We start from the raw sequence: 26424 nt of genomic DNA, 5'->3' as shown, positions 1-26424 counted from the left end.
AGGACGTCAGACTCACAGAAACAGAAGCCTGTGCAGCCTTCTACATGGAATGTTGCTAGTGGAATAGCAACATTCCATGTAGAATCTCCAATAGTAGCAACATTCCATGTAGAATCTCCAATAGTAGCAACATTCCATGTAGAATCTCCAATAGTAGCAACATTCCATGTAGAATCTCCAATAGTAGCAACATTCCATGTAGAATCTCCAATAGTATCTATTTTATTTTTGTTACATTTGTACCCTGCACTTTCCCACTCATGGCAGGCTCAATGCGGCTTACATGGGGCAATGGAGGGTTAAGTGACTTGCCCAGAGTCACAAGGAGCTGCCTGTGCCTGAAGTGGGAATCGAACTCAGTTCCCCAGGACCAAAGTCCACCACCCTAACCACTAGGCCACTCCTCCACTGTTCCTACTATTTGAGATTCTACATGGAATGTTGCTATTCCACTAGCAACATTCCATGTAGAAGTCGGCCCTTGCAGATCATCAATGTGGCCGCGCAGGCTTCTGCTTCTGTGAGTCTGACGTCCTGCACGTACGTGCAGGACGTCAGACTCACAGAAACAGAAGCCTGTGCAGCCTTCTACATGGAATGTTGCTAGTGGAATAGCAACATTCCATGTAGAATCTCCAATAGTAGCAACATTCCATGTAGAATCTCCAATAGTAGCAACATTCCATGTAGAATCTCCAATAGTATCTATTTTATTTTTGTTACATTTGTACCCTGCACTTTCCCACTCATGGCAGGCTCAATGCGGCTTACATGGGGCAATGGAGGGTTAAGTGACTTGCCCAGAGTCACAAGGAGCTGCCTGTGCCTGAAGTGGGAATGGAACTCAGTTCCTCAGGAACAAAGTCCACCACCCCAACCACTAGGCCACTCCTCCACTGTTGCTACTATTTGAGATTCTACATGGAATGTTGCTATTCCACTAGCAACATTCCATGTAGAAGTCGGCCCTTGCAGATCATCAATGTGGCCGCGCAGGCTTCTGCTTCTGTGAGTCTGACGTCCTGCAGAAGCCTTCTACATGGAATGTTGCTAGTGGAATAGCAACATTCCATGTAGAATCTAACTCAGTTCCCCAGGACCAAAGTCCACCACCCCAACCACTAGGCCACTCCTCCACTGTTGCTACTATTTGAGATTCTACATGGAATGTTGCTATTCCACTAGCAACATTCCATGTAGAAGTCGGCCCTTGCAGATCATCAATGTGGCCGCGCAGGCTTCTGCTTCTGTGAGTCTGACGTCCTGCAGAAGCCTTCTACATGGAATGTTGCTAGTGGAATAGCAACATTCCATGTAGAATCTAACTCAGTTCCCCAGGACCAAAGTCCACCACCCCAACCACTAGGCCACTCCTCCACTGTTGCTACTATTTGAGATTCTACATGGAATGTTGCTATTCCACTAGCAACATTCCATGTAGAAGTCGGCCCTTGCAGATCATCAATGTGGCCGCGCAGGCTTCTGCTTCTGTGAGTCTGACGTCCTGCAGAAGCCTTCTACATGGAATGTTGCTAGTGGAATAGCAACATTCCATGTAGAATCTAACTCAGTTCCCCAGGACCAAAGTCCACCACCCCAACCACTAGGCCACTCCTCCACTGTTGCTACTATTTGAGATTCTACATGGAATGTTGCTATTCCACTAGCAACATTCCATGTAGAAGTCGGCCCTTGCAGATCATCAATGTGGCCGCGCAGGCTTCTGCTTCTGTGAGTCTGACGTCCTGCACGTACGTGCAGGACGTCAGACTCAGAAGCAGAAGCCTGCGCAGCCTTCTACATGGAATGTTGCTAGTGGAATGGCAACATTCCATGTAGAATCTCCAATAGTAGCAACATTCCATGTAGAATCTCCAGTAGTATCTATTTTATTTTTGTTACATTTGTACCCTGCGCTTTCCCACTCATGGCAGGCTCAATGCGGCTTACATGGGGCAATGGAGGATTAAGTGACTTGCCCAGAGTCACAAGGAGCTGCCTGTGCCTGAAGTGGGAATCAAACTCAGTTCCTCAGGACCAAAGTCCACCACCCTAACCACTAGACCACTTCTCCACTCCTGACTTAATTTCATGTTTTTTTTTCATATTATCTTATTTTGCCTCCTCTGATTTCTGACTGCATTTGTTGCTTTTCCTTTTGTTCTGTTTTTTAATTTGAAAAAAAATCTTCAGAGGAAGATGGTGAGGATCTGAGGCTTTCAGTCTTACTGTATCCTACTCCTTTATATTTGCATTATATCTTTTTTGTTTTTTTCTTGAATTATTATTTTTCTTTTCTTTGCAAACAGAATGAACAGCTCCGTCAGGACATAATTGATTATCAGCGCCAGATAGACTCACAGAGGGAAACTCTCCTATCACGAAGAGGTGGCGATGCTGATTATCGATCTCAACTCTCCAAGAAGAACTTGGAGCTTGTGCAGTACCTTGACGAAATTCAGGTTTGGGCACTAAAGAGTTTAGAAAACAATGGTGAAAAACTGAAAAGCTCAGGAAAACGTATAGAAAAAAATGTTATTGAAAGATATTGTTTTATATATTGTAATATCTGTAATCCCAGTAGCAAACCTTCAGAGGGTGGTAGGCTCCCTTCAGCAGTCCACAAACAAAGTCCTTCCAGACAACACAGCTTTTAGTTCCAAACAGTTTATTTCCCCTCCTCCACAAAATCTCAGTTCAAGGGGGTTAAAGTCCCATTCAGTTTCCAAAATAAAGCAACAAGAAAAACACTTCCCTTTAAATCCAAGTTCTTCCCCAGTGCAACAGCCTGGGTTTCAGTTTTAAAAGTCTTTCCGCTTGGGTGGTTGCAGAATGGCAGTGCACCGCCCACAACACAGCTAATTGACTCCTGTGACCACCCACAGCCTTCAGTCCCTGCAACTCTGCCCTAAAGTACAATTACAGTCCATGTCAATTGGCTCCTCCAAACCTGGTGTTTTGGTCTCTCCAGCCTCTCCTTCCTCCAAGCACTCCATTAACTCTGCCTCTCTGCTAGGCTGTTGGTTGGAGACCTCCTCCCCCTCCTAGGTGGAAGGAACCTTGTACTGATTTCTAACCCAAGGGAATTGAGCTTTGTCATCCCTGCTCCCCCTTCTGGCTCTCGCCTGCCATAGCAGCTGCTCTTTCCAGTCCTTTTCCCCCTCCCTTCCATGTGGGGGCCATACCGGGTTTTGGGACCTACCACCCCGATCCCTTCTCTCAGGGCCTTGTGGGGAATGTAGTCTGGCCCCATACCTCCTCCTGACCTGCTTAGACCCTCCAACCTCCTTACACAATATTTCTTTTTACTTAAAAAAAGAGGAAAAGCCCTCATCAAATTGGTACAGATAATGCAACAATAATGTAGTTCTTAAGTGTAATAACTTTTTATCTGTAAATAGTAAAAAAAAGTAATCATAGGTCAGAACAACCTCCAAAATCAGTCTGTTGCTTTAATCATATAACAAATAGTTAAACATCTGTGCATTAATAAATCAAAGACACACTTAGGGGCCCCTTTTACTGAGCTGTGTAAGCGTCTACGCGCGCCCAATACGCACCAAAATGGAGTTACTGTCTGGCTACCGTGTGGCTCTGGTGGTAATTTCATTTTTGTTGCGCGTCCGAAAAAAGTTTTTTATTTTCAGATGCGCACCAAGTGGCATTTGATGCGTGTAAGTCATTATCGCCCGGTTACCACGTGAGACCTTACCGCTAAGTGAACGGCTGGCGGTAAGGTCTCAGACACAAAATGGATGCGCAGCAATTTTCATTTTGTCGCACGTTCATTTTCGGCAAAAATTTTAAAAAAGGCATTTTTTTACAGGTCTGCTAAAAAATGGATCTGCACGCTCCCAAAACCCACGCCTACACTACCGCAGGCCATTTTTCAGCGCACCTTAGTGAAAGGACCCCTTAGCTTTGTAGTATTTCTTTCCACCGCAAAATGGTAGATAGCAGAATCGCTTTTCTATACTGTAGATTTCACAGTGCTGCGTCGTGATAGACTGAATCTTTAAAGCATTGGAGCAATGCTGCAACTCTCAAAGCAGTATATATAGATCCAGAGCTTTCTAATTTTTCACCATTGTTTTCTAAGGTGTTACTTGTCCATTTTATGGTGACTAAGATCTGAATTTTGTTGTTTTGCCTTTCGCTAAAGGGTTTAGCCATTTGTGTAAAAACTATAACTTTCCAGCAAGAATTAATACAACAACTTTGTGCTCGACCTCTAGAGTCTGACCGAAGCTAATGAAAGACTTGAAGTTCAAAACCAAGAAATAACAAAGAATCTGGAGGAATCTGTGCAGGAGATGGAGAAGATGACGGATGAATACAGCAAAATGAAACTACTTCTGCAGCAGAGTGATATGATGACGGACCAGCTCAGGAAGGAAAAAGAACAATATCGACTTCAGGTAAAATTAATCCAAAATATTGCCATGCAAATTGATTTTTTAAAAATATCCATTACAGATTTTCCCCTTCTTCTCAAAAGGGATTTATTTTATTTTTTGAAATATGGTGATATTGGGGGCAGTTTTTAAAGAGAGACCCTTTTGAAATGCCCATTCCCAGTACAGGGGAGAAGTTTGTCTTTGAAAATAGACTTGAGAGTAAAGTAACTCTGTTACATGCAAGTTATAGATATTGAAAGTAACCTTTGCTGTAGTTATGGCTATGCTTCAAATACAGTATATAGAAAACTGTGAGACCATGGCCAGCTATACTAAAGGATTCCTTCCTTTACATTCCATAGGAAAAGTGCTTATTGCATAGAACTAAACTTTCTATTTGCCCTAAAGTTCTTGCTGTCTTTTTTTTTTTTTGTTTTGTTGTTCTAAAAACAGGTCCTGGACAGGTTTTTTTTTGTTCCATTATGGCTGAAAAACGTCAAGTGTTAGAATGCCCAAATCCCACCCTTAACACGGCCCCTTGAAATTTGGGCACACTGCAGACGAACAGCATAGAAAAACATCTGAAAAATAGGTTTCGAAATTTTGATATTTTTGTGAGATAAATGTCCAAATGCTGCTTCATGCCACTTTTTAGACTTTTTCTCTTTCGAAAATGAGCCTCAGAGTGTGCAAAGGAAAAAGTGACCCCTCAGACTTTTGCTACAAGCAAGAGAGAGAGGAGAAGGAGGCCCTTTTCAGTACCACTGCATTAGTTTTCATGAGAGGGAAGGGACGAAGAAGGGCAACCTTTGAAAGCTAATCATGAGAGGGAAGAAAGGATCAGAGTACCTTTTGCCTTCTACAGTCATTGTTTTTGAAAAGGGTGGATCTGCAGGGTAGTGTGTGTGGGTTTTTTTTTCTTTTTTTTTTTGGTTTTAACTGGCTCGTTCTGATTTTCATAGCAGAGTAGTTTTGTTAGGATTATACTCAACTGAAAATCCAGCTGTGTTAGATTCCGCTGAAAGTTTTTCTAAAGGTAACCACTTAAAATCAGCCAGTTGTCTTGTCAGTTAAGTACATTTTACAAAATGGATAGGTTAATCTGTATATGTTTACACTTCTTACATATGAAAATTGAGGTTAATATTGAAAGAATCTTGTCAGCTAAATAAAGACTTAACATGCTAGATCAGAACCTTTGAAAAATGACAGAACTAATAAGCTATATTTTACCATCAGAGAAATTTAGTTGGTCATATTCAGGGTGGGGTTGGGGCTGGGGGAAAAGTTAGGAAGCTACCATTGATTTTCAGCATTGTAGTCAGCTCAACTTGACTAGCCAAATTTAAGAATTGAAATAGCATGCTTATTCTTTTTTTGGATATTATCCCTCCTGCTTCCTTAATCTTGAAAACCTTTTCCCAACCAGTCCAACCCTTTTGTACCCTCCTAGTCTTATTAATTTTAGACTGGAAGGAGGAGGTAGTGAAAGGAGAAAGTCCCTTCTCAGGTTTTCTACTAACTAAAAAAAACTCCCCCTTTTTGAGTTTGCAGAAAGGGTGGGAGGGACTGGGCCCTTTTTTTCAAGAGTGGGAAGGGGAGTACTATTTTAGGGGGTTGTTTACTAAAGCTTAGCTCGAGTTATCTGCAGCAGGGTCCATAGGAATAAAATGTGCCCTGCCTCAGATAACTCGAGTTAAGCTTTAGTAAACAGGGGGGTTAAAGTTAAAGAGCTGGGAGGGACGGAAGGACTGGATTTTATGGGACCATTTTTTTTGGCAATTGGAAGAACCAGGAGGGAGGAAGGGGGTTAGGCTGTGCCTAGGCAGTTCTTTTAAAGCTAAACAGGCAGAGGATTAATTTTTGTAAAGAGAACTTTAGTGCTTGATTTTTCAGCACAAAACTGTCCAAGTTTAACAAGATAACCCAGGCACATTAAATTCATAGAAATTCATAGACACATAACTTGTCTGGTCTGCTGTCAAATTTTGACCAGCTAGATTTTGGCAGATTTTGAGCTTGAAAACTTATCTGTATAAACTCACCCCAAAATTCACTTAGAGATAATCAACTAAAAGACTTTGAGCAATATACAATGAGCCTATTATTCAATCAAAGAAAAATAACCAACCAGGAAATGAGTTCTTTTTAAAATTAAAGATACGTATTTAATTCTTGAGGGGTTGGAACCTTTTATTTTACTGCTACATTTCCCTGAGGAGGTTTATTTTGAGTCATGTTGAAGTGCCTCTTGCATTCAAACACAAAAGTGTAATATGCTTGAATTACTTCACATCTGTACATCTATTATGTAATTTACTCTAGGTGCAGGAATTAACAGCTCAGTTACAAGCCCGGAATGAAGAGGATGATCCAGTTATGATAGCTGTTAACACAAAAGTGGAAGAATGGAAGGTAATTTTGTTGTGTTATATGTACCATGGTATAAGCTGTATTGTGGATTAATAGGTAATATATTTGCTTATGTAAATTATCTCTGTTTGACAGTTTACCGTCATGCAGTAGTGCATTGCTACTTCCATCAAAATTAAAATTTGAATAGGATAAGCCTCACTAAGACAAGTTAAAAGAACAGATGAGACAGTTATTTAAAAGCAGTGCTGTTTTTTGGCGGGGGGGGGGGGGGGGAAGGGGAACTTTCTTAAACTAGAAATAGATCTAACATGCTGGGAAATTCAAATTTGCCCATTATTAATAGGTCCGGCCCTACCAAAACATACAGTCTACTTTTAAGCAATGCTTCCATTCACCTAGATGTGATAAAGAAAGTCAGTATTATGGAGATGACACCTTTTTGGACTAATGGTCTAAGAGGCTTTTGAGATCCTTCCTTCTTTCCCATCATACCCTATCAACATCCAGCCAATGATTAGATGATTCGGAAGTAGTATCTATACTAGCTAATTGATAGAGACAAGGAAAAGGACATAACACACATAAACGCACACCTGCGAACCTCCCAAGGGATATCCAGTAACGTAGAAACAAAAAAAGATAATGTTTGTGTGCTGCTGTTCAATGGTTTGTTATATATTTTGCAGAGAATCTTGGCTTCTAAAGATGATGAAGTCATTGAGTACCAACAAATGCTTCATAACCTGAAAGAAAAGTTAAAAAATGCCCAGCTCGATAGTGACAAAAGCAATGTTATGGCTCTCCAACAGGTAAGTGGAGTCTGGGGACATATGCATATTGCACATCAAACACATATGAATATTTACTAAACTTTATTCAGTAAAAACAGTTACAGAAAGAGAGAGAACTTTTGTTCTCTGAGGACAAGAGGCAATAAGCGCAGCATGATAAACGCTCCCCGTTGTTCTTCCAGAAGCTTTTGGAACCAGCCTACCACAAATGTGTTCATCCTCCTGACTATCACTGACGTGCAGGACCAGCTTAATCTAGTTTTTTTTTCTGCAGAGGAGAGTGGATGTATTTGTAGTTTGTTCCTCACAGCTCATGTCAAAACTTTTTCATTCAGTTTTGCAGTTCTGTACTTTGCAGTTTCCTCAACCGTTTGTATGTATGTGTGTGCAGGGGCAGTATTCATCTTCCTCCCTTTTTAATTTTTTTGTCACTTTCACATTTTCTTTCTTTTCTGCAGCCTACTAGGCCCCGGGCACCCAGTCATGATCCCTTTTCTACCATCAAGCTGTTTGATTTTGCCTCTGCTGTTTTTCCTACCATGTCCCAGAAAATTCCTGTGGTTTTAAGAACCACTCCAGATGCAACAGGACCAATGTCCCTCGCAGACGCTTATAACTGGTGCCTGCAGTATCTAGGGCTCGGTTATAATCCTCTGCTTGTAAACTCTGTTCATAGATGTCAAGGAGAGAGGTATTAAAGGTTGAAAGAACCAGCATGAATGGATTTTTGGACCTTGAGTAGACCCTGTCTTCCCAGTGGGCTTAGGGCACAGGAATACTTCAGGATGTCATCGCTGTCGCATCTTCTCTGAAGGAATCTCTATCTAGGTGGCTAATTCACAGTAATTTGGACAAGAGACTACCATTTGACTACCATTTCAAATTCCACAACTGCAAGACACTAATTAGATGCGTCCAACCTGGGATGGTGAGCTCCACACCCAGGATCAGTGTTCTGCTCAGGAGATTCAACACCAAATCAACCTCTTAAGAGCTATCTGGAACTCTCTATAGGTCATATCTCCTGTATCAGGAAATAGTTCGGATGTGGAAGTGGGCTGTACCCCATGGGATGGTGCTAAGAGCTTCTTATCTGGCAGAGAAAAACTATTGTCTGGCAGACAGTCGGGTAATGCAACCACAGTAGTATTGGCCTCAGTAGATCTGGTTCCCTCTACTTCTGGAGCTAGCCTCTGAAGATCCGTGGAGACTGGGATGCTTTCTGACCCTCATCAGGTTTCCTTTTGCATCCTGATCATTTTCCCTTGCCCTCATGGATATTGAGAGGTTAGAAGTGAACTCCTTGAACCTGTAGGATGGCATTTCTTAGGTACTGCTGGCTTCCAGGAGTGGCCTAGTGGTTAGGGTGGTGGACTTTGGTCCTGGGGAACTGAGGAACTGAGTTCAATTCCCACTTCAGGCACAGGCAGCTCCTTGTGACTCTGGGCAAGTCACTTAACCCTCCATTGCCCCATGTAAGCCGCATTGAGCCTGCTATGAGTGGGAAAACGCGGGGTACCAATGTAATGACCTGTTCCTTGCCAAATCCAGAGGCCACTACTCCATCCTCATCCTCCTGGATCTATCCGCTGCTTTTGACACTGTCAATCATGACTTACTTCTTGCCACACTGTCCTCATTTGGGTTCCAGGGCTCTGTCCTCTCCTGGTTCTCCTCCTATCTCTCCCACCGCACCTTCAAAGTTCACTCTCATGGATCTTCCTCCACCCCCATCCCCTTATCTGTTGGTGTTCCCCAGGGATCGGTCCTTGGACCCCTTCTCTTCTCAATCTACACCTCTTCCCTGGGCTCCCTGATCTCATCTCATGGTTTCCAGTATCATCTCTATGCTGATGACACCCAACTGTATCTCTCCACACCAGACATCACCGCGGAGACCCAGGCAAAGGTATCGGCCTGCTTATCCGACATTGCTGCCTGGATGTCCAACCGCCACCTGAAACTGAACATGTCCAAGACCGAGCTTATCGTCTTTCCACCAAAACCCACTTCTCCTCTTCCTCCACTTTCTATCTCAGTTGATAACACCCTCATCCTCCCCGTCTCATCTGCCCGCAACCTCGGAGTCATCTTTGACTCCTCTCTTTCCTTCTCTGCGCATATCCAGCAGATAGCCAAGACCTGTCGCTTCTTCCTCTTTAACATCAGCAAAATTCGCCCTTTCCTCTCTGAACACACCACCCGAACTCTCGTCCACGCTCTCATTACCTCTCGCCTGGACTACTGCAACTTACTCCTCACCGGCCTCCCACTTAGCCATCTATCCCCCCTTCAGTCTGTTCAGAACTCTGCTGCACGTCTCATATTCCGCCAGAACCGATATACTCATATCACCCCTCTCCTCAGGTCACTTCACTGGCTTCCGATCAGATACCGCATTCAATTCAAGCTTCTCCTTCTTACCTACAAATGCACTCAGTCTGCTGCCCCTCACTACCTCTCTACCCTCATCTCCCCTTACGTTCCCGCCCGTAACCTCCGTTCACAGGATAAATCCCTCCTCTCAGTACCCTTCTCCACCACCACCAACTCAGCGCTGCGTAACCCTAGTAGCGCTCTAGAAATGTTAAGTAGTAGTAGTAGTAACAAAAAAAAAAAAAAATTACACCAGAAGCTCATATGGCTTCAAGTAGAAGAAGTTTGCCATTTGGTGTGAGGGCAAGGCTTAAGACTCCTTTTCCTGTCCTGCTTGAATAACTTCCATACATGTCAGAGTCAGATCTCGAGACCAACTCATAAAGGTTCATCTCTGTGCAACTGGAGTTTATCATCCATGTAGGGGGTAAGGCCATCTCTGCTCAGCCTTGAGTTGTTTGCTTCATGAGGGCTTTGCTTCTATTGAAACCTCCCATCAAGCCTCCCCATCAGTGTCATGGGATCTCAACATTGGTCTTACCCAGCTTATGAAAGCTTCTTTTGGGCCACTTGATACCTGTCACCTGAAGTACCTGAGCTGGGAGGTCTTGCTCTTGATGGTGATCACTTCAGCATGTAGGGTCAATGAGCTGCAGGTTGTAGTAGCTTATCCACCTTACAGTAAGTTTTACAACAACAGAGTGGTTTTGGGCATGCATCCTAAATTCCTTCCTAAGTTAGCGTTGGAGTTCCATTTTAACCAGTCAATTCTACTACCAACATTTTTTCCCAAAGCCACATACCCATCAAGGTGAAAGCATACTGCTCATTCTGGACTGCAAGAGAGCCTTGACCTTCTATCTGGACTAAAACCTATAGATACTCCATCCAGCTTTGTTTCTTTGACCCCAGCAGTTTGGGGCAGAGCCATGGCTGTGTTGATAACCCACTTGAAGTCAGCCTTGATTAGAGAAGATCTGTAGACCTGCAACGTGGACTTAGGCCATACCTTCATATCTCACTATTGCCTAGAGTGGGACTCCCCCCATGACATCCCGTTTGGCCAGTCTTTCAGAATTTATTTGGGGTCTAGAAACCAAACCCTCCCCTCTCCACAGGCCCATTTATGTTTGTTCCAGGCTGGCTGGAAAAAAAATGTTTGCTTCTATGAATTGTTTCAGGATTTGCAACAAGAAAGACCTGATATAGATTGTTTTTCCCTTGTTTATTTTCTTCAATGAAATCTAAGCTACTCATCTGTAGCAGATGTTCCAAGAAGACAGTAGGTTGAGTACCACACTACAACCCACCCACCTCCCCTTGCTTATTTTCTTCAAGGAAATCTGTAGCAGGTGTTCTCAGAAGACAGTAATAAATCACTCCTGTGATTTACTTCTGAAAGCGACCCTTTCAATAGCAGCAAGGTAAATGAACTTGCACTTAGCTTTAGTGAAGCACTCGTCGTTGTCTGTTTGACGGGGACCACCGTTTCACTCCAAAACACAAGGCTTCTTCAGGAACAGAGTGCTTGACTACAATGCTGAGGGTTTAAAGTGGAGTTTTTTTGCCCAATGATAGAATTTCCTTGGCTTATCTTCTAAAAAGACATGTAGCCTCTGATACTCTGATGTCTCATTCGTAAAGTACCTGGCAAGATCCCAAACCAGATTTTGTACTATTTATCCTAGAAATAAGCAGTGGATTTTCCCAAGTCCATCTTAAAAATGGCTTATGGACTTTTCTTTTAGGAAATTATCCAAACCTTTTTTTAAACCCTGTTAACCTCTTGAGTGGAAGTGTATTCGGTCTCTCTGGAATAAATTTGCAAAGCAGTAATTTGGTTGTTGCACTCATTTTCAAAGCACTATACATGCGCGCACACACACAAATTAGCCTCTGAAATCTACTAGCACCAAGTGCATAACTTTATACTCAAAATTTCACTGAACTCCTAAATTTAGACACATAAAAAGTGGGAGGCAAAAGGGGTAGATTTAGGGTGAGTGAAAAGAGTTACGAGCTTGGCATCAATTTTCAGTTCTGGGCTCATAAATCTAGGCAAATGAATGGCAGGCATAAATAGAAGCATAACTTTTTAAGCTCCTAAATAAAGACGAATTTTCAGCTGAAAACTTATGCTGTTCAATTTGGTTAAAAATAGAGTACAAATTTAGGAGCTTAACCTAGGGGCATAAATATTGAGCCCATAATATATACATATATAGTGAGAAATGTATGCATATATGTTCTCTGTTGCTCACTCATCACTGGAGGAGTGGCCTAGTGGTTAGAACACCGGTCTTGTAATCCAGAGGTGGCCGGTTCAAATCCCACTGCTGCTCCTTGTGATCTTGGGCAAGTCACTTAACCCTCCATTGCCTCAGGTACAAACTTAGATTGTGAGACCTCCTGGGACAGAGAAATATCCAGAGTACCTGAATGTAACTCACCTTGCGCTACTACTGAAAAAGGTGTGAGCAAAATCTAAATAAATAATAATAATAATCTCACACACTTTTTTTTTTCCAGGTTCTGCAGGAGAGGGACAGTCAGGTCAAGCTGTTGACGGAACAAGTACATCAATACACGAAAGAGATGGAAAAACATTCACTGATTATTGAGGACTTGAATCATCAGCTGCAGAAAAACAAAGGTGCTGTATCGATTTTTAAATTTGGGACAACTGTTGACATTGAGAGCACTGTGGGCCAAGGTCAGGGAGATGTACAGGTCCAAGAAGGAGTTGCTGGTATGGATGGAATTAAGAGGAAGGGAGTGAAGCAGATAATTAGAGTTTTTAAAGTATGGATAATTTTGAGAGACGCCTATAGAATACTAGGGCTATGTTTTGTATATAAGGTCTTTGTTTTTTCCACAACTAGAAAAATAGTTCCCGGAAGTGTTAATTCCATACTGTTTCCTTGATTTGGCTCTTATCCCCGCATGAACGAAGAAGACTTAGATGCCAGCTAAAGACCAGTGGTGCGTATGCGATTTATAACCAAGTTGCTGGAAAGAATAGGGATTACTCAGTTGATGGATTTTCTGCACGAGTGAGGTTTGAGGAAGAAAAAAAGTGCTGTTTTCCTGCAGTCACAGCATCAAGATTGCCTTGGTCTAAGCACAGGATGAGATCTCGCAGTATGTGGATAAGGTTAAATAGGTAGCCCCGGTATTGTGCATTTGATATGATTGAACATTCATGTTTGTTAGATTGCTGTAAGGCAATAGGATTTGAGGGTACAGTGTTGCACTGCGTAACATCATTTCTGAGAAATAATATATTTTAGTATTGGCAGGGGTTAAAAGTTATCTTTTTCCAGTCAGTTAGTGCCCAAAGGGTCACCACTGTTTCTGCACCATTTCATTTTTTTTGCAGCCATTCAGTAGAGAATATCTCTGTGAATATTGGCATATATGTAATGCAGATGATATATAATTGGTGATTCCATTTCAAGAATCGGAGCTAGTTACGTGGAATCATACAGATGGACATGTGTGAGTGACAACATCTTGGCTGCAAAAAAGTTGGATGATTTTGAAAGTGGGAAACAATCCATGTGTGTTTGAAATAAGGGGAATGAGATTTTGCAGTTGAGATGCAGATTGAGGGTAAGATTATATTGGTAGTTCAGGATCTGGGGAAGCAGTTGGAAAATTCATGGACTGTGGTGTGTGCAGGTAGGGGTAGGATTTGGTGGGAGATTGGGTAAAATGGTGTATAAATTAGTATGTGCTTTATATCCTGTTTTAATTGTGGTGTGGTATGTGATGTTAATTGATGTAATGGCACTCTTTTAGTAAGCTGTGTTAGGCACTGACATGCCTAACGTGGCAAATTTGCCTAATGTTGGAAGAGCTAAAGCTTTGTGTGTTAGTTTTGCCATCTGCACATGCCAAATGCATGATAATTTTTTTTTTTTTGGAGGGGGCATGTCATGGACGGAGAAATGGGTGTGGATGCACTAATTAGCAAGCGGGCTGACATTGTTGTGCTAACTGGTTCGCACAACCATAGCTTTGGGAGTCCCTTAGGGGTCCTTTTACTGAAGCCCTCATGATCCAAAGCCCCACGCTGTTCTGAACAGCGCTCTAGAAATAGCGCTGGAACAGCGCAGGGCTTTACTGCATAGATGATCAAAGATAATGCATGCAAATCTAAGCAACGCAATTACCTTTATCATGTAGAAGTGCAGGCGAATTGTGCCGAGCATGCGCTCAGCACAATCCTCCCGCACTTGTTTGACAGGTCTGGGCTGTCAAAAGCCCAAACCTGTCAAACAGCCTGCCCCGAGGCCCAAATAACGGGCTGGAGGTCCGGTGGGTCTCCAGCCCCCCCCCCCCCCAAACCCCCAGAAAACGTTGTGGCCGCCGCCGGCCAAACCCTCTCCCACCCTCCCACCCAGCAACGGGGGGGGGGGGGGGGGGGGGGCTGGAGGTCCGGTGGACCTCCGATCCCACCCCCTCCATGTTCAGGGAGGGCTGGAGATCCGGTGGGTCTCCAGCCCCCCAAACCCCCAGAAATTGTGAAGTGGCCGCCTCCGGACCTCCAGCCCCCTGTTCGCGTTTGCTTTGGGGGGGAACGGGGGCCTGCCAGCATGCAACTCATTAATTTCCCCATTAGCACGTGGCCATTACTGCTTGGAGCCCTTAGTAAGGGCTCATGCGCTAGTCCTGTGCTAATCAGGTAGTGCGCAAGCACACCTACTCTCCACCCCTGTCACGCTTCCCGTGCTGGAAAATTAAAACAATATATTTTCCAGTGTGGGATTAGTGCGCACTAAGTGGAACACTACCACTGGATGCCTCAGTGTGTCTCACGGTAGTGCTATTTTAGCTCACGGTAGGCCTATTATGGCTTAGTAAAAGGACCCCTTAGTTTCCAGTTTATAAACCGACCATCTCCAGGGGTCGGTAGAGTGCCAGCAAGTGGATGGGAAAGCACTAAAAATTCATTCTTGAACATCTGATGCCCTGTTACCTATTGATGCTTGGTTGGGTTGACATACTTGCCTTTGATACTTAGCTCTAAAGCATAGCACTTTTTTTCGCAATATAAGGTTCTAAGGAGAAATGACTTAACGTGATCTGTGACATTTCACATATCAGGAGGACATGTACTTTCCAAGTGTCATTCCCTTCCTGAACATTTCAAGGAGCTTTTTGTATTCTTTCGCAGACATCTAGTAGGTGCTTTTGCAGGATAGTTGTCTTCCTATTTATTGAGACTTGTGCATACTGCCAGTCATAAACTTGTGAAAGGAAGGACTTCAAAATGAAAAGGGATCATCTTGATTAGTTGGTGTATGGTAGTCACCTTGAGTAGTATTTCAGAATAAAATAGAGACTTAACTCTATAAAGAGCTTTAAAAAAAAAAAAAAAGTGTAGGCTTTTGTGCAAAAGCACAGCACATTTTTGTCTTCATATGTGAACAGTGGGGTCTCTGCAATTTTTTGGAGGGGCCCTTTTACTAAACCATGTAGGTGGCTACGTACGCCCAACCGCGCCAAATTGGAGTTACTGCCTTGTTACCGCGTAACCCTTGCGGTAATTTCAATTTTGGGCACGTGTCCGCTACGTGCATCTGGAAATTTTTTTTTTTATTTTCTGACACGTGACAGCTAGGCGCGTAGACTGTTACTGCTAGGTCACTGCATGAGACCTTACCGGTAGGTCAGTGGTTTGCGGTAAGGTCTCGGACCCAAAATGGACACGTGTCCATTTTCATTTTGCCGCACGTCTATTTTCAGCAAAAAAAAAACCAAAACAAAACAAGAAGGCATTTTTTGTAGGTGTGGTAAAAGAATAATTCTGCGTGTGCTCAAAACGCGCATCTACACTACCGCAGGTCATTTTTCACTTTAGTAAAAGGACCCCATAGTTCAAACAATGTTCAGTAAACTAAGAAATAACCGTAACGCCAGTGTTTTGTCTCGCAGGTGTTTCAACCCTTGCTCAGCAAAATCGTATTACAGAGCTACAGGCAATGCTGCAGCTGCAAGAGCAGAGGTCTAAAGAATTTGAGCGTGTGGCAGAATTGGCAGAAGGGGATGCGAGGGAAAAGGACAAGGAACTTGTTGAGGCTGTGAGACGAATGAGGGAGTATGAAATGGTACACACAGTGTTCTTAGTTTATAAATCTGATGAGAATCCCCAGAAAGTAACATGCAGCTTCCTGGCTATTTAAATAGATTAACACCGAGATACATCAGAATAAAAGTGACTAAACAAATTGTAGTTGCCTTATTGGACTAAGCTTATGGGGTCTGAACCCAGTCCTGGGGACATACCTAGTAAGGTTTTCAGGATGCTCATATGAATATGCATGAGAGAGATTTACATACAGTGGAGATAGTGCATTCAAATTCGTCTTACGCATATTCACTGTGGATATCCTTAAAACCTGACTGACTGCATGTGTCTCGAGGACTGGGCTGAGAACCCCTAGACTAATACTTGCTTAATTTAATCTGTTCTATCAATTGATTAATAGTTTTTGCAATTAATACCCTTCTCAACAAAACCTCATCAGCAAACTGGAAATAAAAGGTCAAACCAAGAGTAGAACCTTTTTATTGAATGAACTTAAATATTGACTAGTTTTTGAGAGTTGCATTGAGCTTTTCAGATGTAGTGATCCAGTTATCATAGTTCAACTTAAAAGCTACATTGGTATGCTTGCATCTCCGTTATGCAACATTATTAGAGTAGTATCAAGCATTATGGTGATGCACCTTTTTATATATGATGAAGTACTTTTTTGTTTAATAGTACTTTATGAATATTTAATGGTTAACCCCTGATGCAGAAGTATGCCGAAAAGATGACCATATTGGGTGTTATGTGATCACATATTCATTTTTTAAACTTAACTAATGTCCTAATTATTACTTTACTAGTAAAAAAAAGCCCGTTTCTGACACAAATGAAACGGGCGCTAGCAAGGTTTTCCTCGGAGTGTGTGTGTGAGAGAGAGTGAATGTGCAAGTGTGTGTGTGTGTGTGAGAGAGAGTGAGTGAGTCTGGGTGCGAGTGTGTCTGTGAGAGAGAGAGTGTGTGTGTGAGAATGAGTGTGTGTGCAAGTGCATATGTGAGAGACAGTGGGAGAGAGAGAGTGTGTGTTTCACACAGATACAGTGTGTGCGAGAGAGAGAGTGTGTGTGCAAGTGCATATGTGAGAGACAGTGGGAGAGAGAGAGTGTGTGTTTCACACAGATACAGTGTGTGCGAGAGAGAGAGTGTGTGTGAGACACAGACTCTCTGTGAGACTGAGTGTATGAGACCAAGAGAGTGTGTGAGTGACTGTGTGACACACAGAGAGTGAATGTGATACAGTGTGAGACATAGAGTGTGTGAGAGAGAGAAAGACATTGACTGTGAGAGAGAGAGTGTGTGTGTGTGACAGAGATACCTCCCCCCCCTTCTCTGGTGTCAGGCCCCCCTCCCTCCCTCCCTCTCTCTGTTGTCAGCCCCCCCCCCCCCCCCCCCCCCTCTCTCTATGGTGTCTGAGCGTTACTGTGCAGGACTCTGAGCTCTGGCTGTGTTTCAAGGAACTGACCAATCCTATTTAATAGAATGCACCTCCAACATTCTGAAGCCGAGAAACCTCGTGTGGTTGGTCACTTCTGCTTGTGACGAACCTGGAAGTACGTGATGTAAATTCAGGAGATGGATACAGAGAGCAGGAATGCCTCAGCCGTGCAGTCAGCTTCAGAATGTTGGAGGTGCGTTTTATTATATAGGATGTAGTTTGAGTACTGCCTCTCAGAGCTATTATGGGTGTTGATTCAAAGGAAGAAAAATAACCACAGTTTGTCAGCCTTGCCATAAGATCTGTTCCTGATTTCCAAGAAGGTGAACAGAAACAAGGTTGAAATATATTTAGGATTTTGTAGACCAAAAAAATACTAGTTGTCATGTTAGCCCCGTTGGATACATGGAATAAAGATTCATGTTTATCCACGTGGATTAACGGAAATGAAGGTCAACAAACAAAGTTACACCTGTTAATTTATTGGACAGTATTTGACAGTCTTCTATGAGTTATTCCCTCGATCAGGTTAGTGAAGAACCAGTGTAGTTACACTGAGTTTAGTCCAGAGCAACCTAGGTTTCTCCAGACAGAACTTATATTTTCTGAAGTATATCCCTTGGGCATCACTCCCCCTTCCAAATAAAAAAATAATTGACATTGAAGATCGTGTTAGATATGCCTCAAATTTTCCATTTTTAAGGAGAATTGTATTACGTTATGTCCAATAAAAAGGTATCATCTTATTTTATTTTCCATGTTTTATTTTGTTTGATTTCTATTGATTACCTTTAAGAGTGGACTAACACGGCTACCACACCTCTCTACTTAAGGAGAATTGCAAAGAAGACAGCCATAAAAAGGCTTTTTTAATGAAATAAGTTTTTTTTTCTTTGATTACTTTCTCAGGGAATATATGGTTTGGAAGAAGCTGTTGCTGAAATAAAGGATTTGAAACTGCACATTAAAGTAAGAGATCATGAAATTGAAGGACTGACTAAGGAAATAAACCAACTTGAACTGAAGATCAGTGATTTTCTTGATGAAAACGAAGAGCTTAGAGAGCGCTTAGGTATTCCGTAAATTACTTTCATTGTATGTTCGTAGCAGCCGTGGATGAACTATTAAGCAAAATAAGCATGTGTTCAGGGCACCTTGGGGTCCTTTTACAAAGGCATGCTAGCGTTTTTAGTACATGCTAAAAATAAGCACGGTTAAATGTTAGAGACACCCTTAGTGGAGGAATGGCCTAGTGGTTAGAGCACCGGTCTTGAAATCCAGAGGTGGCCGGTTCAAATCCCACTGCTGGGCAAGTCACTTAACCCTCCATTGCCTCAGGTACAAACTTAGATTGTGAGCCCTCCTAGGACAGAGAAATATCCAGTGTACCTGAATGTAACTCACCTTGAGCTACTACTGAAAAAGGTGTGAGCAAAATCTAAATAAATAATAATAATAATATGTTTCTATGGGTGCCTAGCATTTAGCACGCACTAAAAACGCTAGTGCGCCTTTGTAAAAGGACCCCCAAGTGAAAGGGGGGGGGCACCACAGTATTTGTTTTCCTAGCTATCATGCCCTTAACTGTTTCACTGCCATCTGCCACGCCCATTAGCCAACATAAATTTGTGTTTTTCTAATCATTATAAAATCATGTTTTCTCTCATAAAATAATGATATTTCTCAGCACATTGAGTTTTGATGTCTCACCGGTTAAGCAATGGAAGGGCCGAGGGGGCACCATTGTTGGGAAGTGCTTAGGGCATCAGTTGGCCTTAATCTGGCTCTGTATCTTAGTATAAAATTTCTAATGGAGGATAAGCTGATGAATTTGTTATGTGGAGCTGGCCTTTCTTTAAAATTTATAAATCTATTTCTCATACAGCACCACTAAACATATGTGCATACTTTACAGATCTAAATGGCACAAAGTAAACTGATAAATACAGCGGAACATATTAGACAGTGCCCTCAATCTTTAGTGAGGCTTCTTCAGAAAACTGCAGAGTAAAACCCTATATGGCTGCATATACCATGAGATAGCCGTGTAGTACGTGCTCTTAAAACTGAGTTCCTGATATTTAAAAACAATTAAATTGGCCAGGAGAGGCTTCTGGCTATTAAATTGTCTGTCCGGGGTTAACTAGGCATCCTCTCATGACACAAAATCTGAAAAAACTGATCTAGAACATCCTGTTTGGAAAAGAGGTAAAGGTCGAGGTTCAGTTTCCCTGCTCCCGGATGTAATAACCGAATTTCAACAAACGTCTTCCCCTATGGTGAAGGGCTAAAGAGGTTGGGCTTTTTGCATTGGAGAGGAGATATGATGGAGCGCCATGAAAACATAAGTCATAAGTAGGATGGTGCTTGTAAATTGGGAATGCTTGTTTTACCTTTCGAATAGTACTAAGACTAGTAGACTCTCCAAAAAGCTAATTGGAGGATGTATTTTTTTCACCCAGTGCACAGCTAAGCTATGAAATTTCTTTGAAAAGGTTTAGATGAGGTTTCTAAACCATTATTAGGTAGAGCTGAGAGAGCCATTGTTTATTCTTGGATATAAATAACAAGAAATTATTCTTTTGGGATCTTGCCAAATGCTTAAGACTTGGATTGGCCACTGTTTGAATTTGGGATCTGTGTAGGTTAGACCACTAGGTTAGTGTGGCATTCCTTCCTCTGTCATCAGTGTTAATTGTGAGATGTTTGTTACAAGGCCACAAATTATTTTGTATACATTTTAATATCTATATAAATAATTCTCACCTCAAAGCTCACTCTGTGGCAGGGAAACACTGAAGCCCTGCACTTAGGCTGTCACCACTCACTGTCACTCATGCACCACTCACTCTCACTGAGACCCGCCCACAGCCACACCCCTTCCGCACATACTTCGCTACCTCAACGTTCTAATGAAGCGCTGCAACTTCCGGTTTTTGAGGTGGCAGAGATCAGAATGTTCCCTGAGGTGGCAGAGATCGGAATTTCTCCCCATGCCTGTTTGCCCCGCCCTCGCCACAAACGTGATGACGTCGAGGGCGGAGCAATGACAGTTAACCAATCGCATCGCTCCGCCCTCGATGTCATCACGTTTGACGCGAGGGCGGGGCACACATCGATCTGCAACACTAAGTGAGGCACCCCGGCAGCAAGGGAGCCAATGAGCCAGCCAGCCCCGACTAATTGAGGGAGTGAGGCAGGCAGGCAGAAGGTCGGAGGCAGCGAGGGAGCCAGCCAGCCACTCTACGTGGCACTGCGGCGGGGGGGGGGGGGGGGGGGGGGAGAAGCCCACGACCCTGAAGCACGGAGGGTAAGTCTACGAAAAAGGGGAGGGGGATGGGAAGGAAAGGGCCTTGCTAGCGCCTGTTTCATTGGCCTCGGAAACGGGCCTTTCTTACTAGTATATTTATAAATATCAGTTTCTGTAAATATATTAAAAGATATGTTTTAGTTGATTCTTTTTTTATAGAAAACTCTCATTTTTTATCATTTGTGTTGTATTTTAGGACTCGACCCAAGAACAATGATTGATCTAACGGAATTTAAAACCAGCAAAGCTTTAAAGCAGCAACAGTACAGAGCTGAAAATCAGGTGTTGGTGAAAGAGGCAAGTTGGAGCCCTTTGTTTTCTTTGGTATAACAGATATATGTATAGTTGATGTCCGCAGTGAGCAAATACGTTTACATTTTACAGATTGAAAGACTTGAAGAGGAAAGAATAGAACTGAAGCAGCAGATTCGAAAACTGGCACAAGAGAAAGGCAAGAGAGCAGCAGTATTGGGTAAGATGGGATTCATTTTCTATCCTGGAAGAAATAACAGTTGGGGAGGAAGTGTGGATAAAATTGGTTTTAAAACAAGATACTGTAAAATTTATTCTGTAAAATATATTAATTTGTATCTTAACAGGATTAGGGATGTTTAAAGGGTAGAAGAAGCTGGCAAATATGTTTTGAATAATCTTTTCTGAAATGGAATCCTTCACAAAGAAACTCATTACCATTGAATACATTAAAATGTTCAAAATATATAGTTTATGCATAAATTATGCATATCACAATGTTGCATGGACTGTAGCAGGCTTTATTATTCAGTAATCTTGACTGGATGATGAGCTGCAATATATATGGTTTACATGGTCTCGCATTTCTGTGAAATTCAGAAGTGTGCAAACATTTTTTACATAAGGTTAAATTTGTTTTTGAACTATGAACTTTAATTTCAGGTATCAAACAATATAAATAGAAACAACAATTCCTGCCCAACTTATTGCAGAATCTTCCACTCCCTAAACAACCCAACTCCTCCTCATTATTATTATTAGCATTTGTATAGCGCTACCAGACGCACGCAGCGCTGAACACCTGATACAAAGAGACAGTCCCTGCTCAAAAGAGCTTGCAATCTAAATAATACAGACAGACAAGACAGTTACGGGTGAGGGAAGTAATGGGAGCTAAAAAGCAGCAGTGAAAAGGTGGGGTTTCAGCATAGATTTGAAAACAGGTAGAGATGGAGCTGGAAGTCTATTCCAGGCATAAGGTGCCGCGAGAGAAAAGGAACGAAGCCTGGAGTTAGCAGTGGAGGAGAAGGGGGACGACGAGAGAGATTTGTCCAGTGAGCGGAGTTCACGGGGAGGGATGTAGGGAGAGATGAGAGAGGAGAGGTAATGGGGGGGGGGGGGGGGGGCTGAGAATCACATTGAAGATATTTAAACTCCCTTTTTTCTCCCCCTCCCAACCTTTTCATATCTCAAGACATCATGGTTGTTTTGTTAGCCTTTAGAAAATCATCATCCAATAAATAGTGGAACTAAAAAAGGATAAAGGGGATGGGATGGCTGTCTTATGAAGAAGACCCCTAACTTGTTGAGGCTTTCAGAAGGTGGCATAAATTAGAACCGATCAGTAAGGGTTTGGATATCATCATAAGCTAGTTTAAGTGGAATGGGTTGGTGGTAAGTACAGATAAAGAGTAAAATCCTGAGAGTAAATAGAGATGGAAAACAGTTGCTATCAGTAGAGGTGTGGGTAGGGGGAACCAGGGTTTTATCCACTGAAGAGGAGTGTGGTAGCCGTGTTAGTCCACTCTTAAGGTTATCAATAGAAATCAAACAAAATAAAACATGGAAAAGAAAATAAGATGATACCTTTTTTATTGGACATAACTTAATACATTTCTTGATTAGCTTTCGAAGGTTGCCCTTCTTCCTCAGATCGGAAATAAGCAAATGTGCTAGCTGACAGTGTATATAAGTGAAAACATTCAAGCATCACTATGACAGTCTGACAGGGTGGGAGGATGGGGGTGGGTAGGAGGTATGCATGGGGACATCAAAGCATATCATTGATATTCTAACAGGATGGGTGTGGATAGGTGAGGGGAGGGTGATCAACAGAGACATTTGCTTATTTCCGATCTGAGGAAGAAGGGCAACCTTCGAAAGCTAATCAAGAAATGTATTAAGTTATGTCCAATAAAAAAGGTATCATCTTATTTTCTTTTCCATGTTTTATTTTGTTTGATTTCTATAAATTCTACATGGAATGTTGCTATTCCACTAGCAACATTCCATGTAGAAGTCGGCCCTTGCAGATCACCAATGTGGCCGTGCAGGCTTCTACATGGAATGTGGCTAGTGGAATAGCAACATTCCATGTAGAATCTCCAATAGTAGCAACATTCCATGTAGAATCTCCAATGGTATCTATTTTACTGTCATAGTAATGCTTGAATGTTTTCACTTATATACACTGTCAGCTAGCACATTTGCTTATTTCCGATCTGAGGAAGAAGGGCAACCTTCGAAAGCTAATCAAGAAATGTATTAAGTTATGTCCAATAAAAAAGGTATCATCTTATTTTCTTTTCCATGTTTTATTTTGTTTGATTTCTATAGATTCTACATGGAATGTTGCTATTCCACTAGCAACATTCCATGTAGAAGTCGGCCCTTGTAGATCACCAATGTGGCCGCGCAGGCTTCTGCTTCTGTGAGTCTGACGTCCTGCACATACGTGCAGGACGTCAGACTCACAGAAGAAGAAGCCTGCGCAGCCTTCTACATGGAATGTTGCTAGTGGAATAGCAACATTCCATGTAGAATCTCCAATAGTAGCAACATTCCATGTAGAATCTCCAATAGTATCTATTTTACTGTCATAGTAATGCTTGAATGTTTTCACTTATATACACTGTCAGCTAGCACATTTGCTTATTTCCGATCTGAGGAAGAAGGGCAACCTTCGAAAGCTAATCAAGAAATGTATTAAGTTATGTCCAATAAAAAAGGTATCATCTTATTTTCTTTTCCATGTTTTATTTTGTTTGATTTCTATTGATATCCACTGAAGAAAAAGTGAGGGAACTGGGGGTTTGGGTTTCTCACAGGTTTGATTTTTACTCACGCATTGAACACGTTGTAAAGTCTGTGTATGGCAAACTGCAGTGAATTAGGGATTTAAAACCATACCTGACTTGTCAAGCAATGACTTCTGTTATGGTGTCTGGTTTTACTATCCTCACTTGATTACCGTAATGCAGTATTTTTGGTCCTGCCAAATCGGTGGATTTGTCAATTACAACTGGTAAATCGCAAATATTTACGGCTAGTGTATTATTGGATAAAACATGTCAAGAGAGAACCTTTCCCATGTTGGTGGAATTACACTGGCTACCAATTTTGTCAAGGATAACATTTAAAATTCTGTTGTTGACCTTTAATGCAGCAATGAATGGCTGTCCTAAATATCTAAATAGGAATTTGAGAAATGACATCCCTAGAGGTCTACTGGGATCTGGCCGAGAACACCTTTTGGAGATTCCAACAGTTAAAGAAGTAAAAGGAGACAGGATGAGGTCATGGATGTTCTCTGTTATGGCCCCCGTTTGGTGGACTAGTTTACTAAGGGAGCTTCGTCTGGAAAATGATGTAAAGAAATTTAAGAAAGTGTTAATAAATAGAAATAAATATAAACATAGAAATGAAAATACTACTACTACTTAACATTTCTAGAGCACTACTAGGGTTACGCAGCGCTGTACAGTTTAACAAAGAAGTCCCTGCTCGAAGGAGCTTACAATCTAAAGGACAAAATGTCAAGTTGGGGCAGTCAAGATTTCTTGAATAGAGGTGTAAGATGATATCTTTTTTTATTGGACTAACAATTCATTTTTTTAATTAGCTTTTGAAGGTAACCCCCCCCCCTCCTTCAGATTGGAAATAATCAAATGTTGACAAATATATCAGAATATATAGGTGAAGTACAAAAGCATTTCAATGACAGTCTTGCAGGAAGAGGGAGGGGTATGTTAGGTGAGAAACAGGGAGAGCTGGGTGGATGAGAGACAGGGAGAGATGGATGGCTGATAAGAGAGTGACAAAGCAGTAGAATTTTATGGTTTATAGTGGGACTAGCCGTTAAGCCCGTAACAACGGGCTAGTTTTTTGTTTTCCTATGGCCACCCCCCCCCCCCCCCCCCCCCCCCCCCCGTCCACCAACCCTGCTCTCTCCCCTGCCCTCCCCCCAGCGTCTGTTTCCCTCAGTTCTGCCCCCTCCTTCCCTCCCTGCTCCCTCCTCCTCCGATTTCCACGCCCATGTCCAAACCCTCCTCCCTATTGGACTGTACTGCTGGTGGAGGCGGGGCTTGGACTTCTACACTCTCAGCGTTCCGACTCTACTGCGCCTTTGCAGGTGAGTCGGTCACTTGCCGTTTATATGTTTGATAGAAAGCCCAGATCTTTGTTGAGTCCTGTCTGGAGGGTGTCAAAATATTTCATCATTTTGACTTCAAAGGTCTTACGTTCTTGGATTGTCTTAAAATTTCCTTTTAGTATTATTACCATGAGGTAATTGATGCAGTGTTCTGGTTTTGTACAGTGCTGTCCCACAGAGGTGGCATCCTGGTTGGCACTGGAATGTTTAATATTGTGTCCATGTAAATTGAGCCTCGTCTTTAGCATCTGGCTTGTTTCTCCAACATTTCACCTTTCTTCACACTTTTTTCATTGAATGATATATACCACATTTGAAGATGAGCATGTAAAGGATCCCTTTATGCTGAATGTTTTTCCTATGTGAGTGGTTGTAGGTCCTGTAAGATGTGTTGGCATGGTTTGCAATGGCCACCACACCATTTTACTCAAGAAAATGTTAAAAAAAAACTGGCTCTTCACCTCCTAATTTAAAGAGGAACAGAAATGTATCAGACGTTGGCTTACACTGTGGGGAGGGTTTGGTAAAATGTTTAGTTTTAGTGTTAGTGATTTTTTTTTTTTAATGTTAGTAATGTTTTGATTTTATGAGTGTTTTTATGTAAACCTCTTAGATCAATCATTTTATTTGTATTTTGTAGTGGTATGTAAGGATTTTAATAAACATGAACACAAATGATATGGAAAAGAAATATAAAATAGTTGTTTACTTTTTCAAATAGCACTAACACTAGGAATACTTCATAAAGCCCAATAAGTAACATATTTAAAACAAATGGGAGAAAGTAATTTTTCACAACCATGGACTTTGTTGACAGAATGGGTCAAAGTGATTAGCATAGCTGGGTTTAAACAAGAGCTTAGACAATTTTGTGGAGGAAAAGTTCATAAACCATTCTTAGCCATGTACAGTTGAGGAAATGACCGCTTTTCCCTGGAAGTGAGCAAAAAGGGATAGTAACATAGTAGATGACGGCAGAGAAAGACCTGCACGGTCCATCCAGCCTGCCCAAGATAAACTCATATGTGCTACCTTTTGTGTATACCTGACCTTGATTAGTATCTGCCATCCTCACGGTACAGACCGTAGAAGTCTGCCCGCCCCCCCCCCCCCCCCACCGGCTCTACCACCCAATCTCCGCTAAACTTCTGAGGATCCCTTCCTTCTGAACAGGATTCCTTTATGTTTATCCCACGTATTTTTGAATTCTGTTACCGTTTTCATCTCCACCACCTCCC

The 26424-nt window shown here is 42.2% G+C and overlaps 1 protein-coding gene across 3 annotated transcripts in view; it reads left to right on the top strand.

Annotated features, from left to right (window-relative positions):
• Positions 1-26424, top strand: part of CEP290 (centrosomal protein 290) — a 141800-nt gene that overhangs the window by 14957 nt on the left and 100419 nt on the right. For all 3 annotated transcript variants that reach the window (XR_003943313.1, XM_030214123.1, XM_030214122.1), the window contains exons 8-16: positions 2310-2462; positions 4236-4418; positions 6723-6812; positions 7460-7582; positions 12470-12593; positions 15881-16053; positions 18381-18543; positions 20978-21078; positions 21166-21253. Coding sequence is in view for 2 of the 3 variants with exons in the window: in XM_030214123.1 (XP_030069983.1) it covers positions 2310-2462; positions 4236-4418; positions 6723-6812; positions 7460-7582; positions 12470-12593; positions 15881-16053; positions 18381-18543; positions 20978-21078; positions 21166-21253 (1198 nt within the window). In the remaining variant the exon portion in view is untranslated. The remainder of the gene's footprint in view (positions 1-2309; positions 2463-4235; positions 4419-6722; positions 6813-7459; positions 7583-12469; positions 12594-15880; positions 16054-18380; positions 18544-20977; positions 21079-21165; positions 21254-26424) is intronic.

Source organism: Microcaecilia unicolor, chromosome 9, assembly GCF_901765095.1.
Source record: "Microcaecilia unicolor chromosome 9, aMicUni1.1, whole genome shotgun sequence".
Lineage (NCBI taxonomy): Eukaryota > Metazoa > Chordata > Amphibia > Gymnophiona > Siphonopidae > Microcaecilia > Microcaecilia unicolor.
Note: the sequence above shows the minus strand (reverse complement) of the source record. Positions and strands in the feature narration are given on the sequence as shown.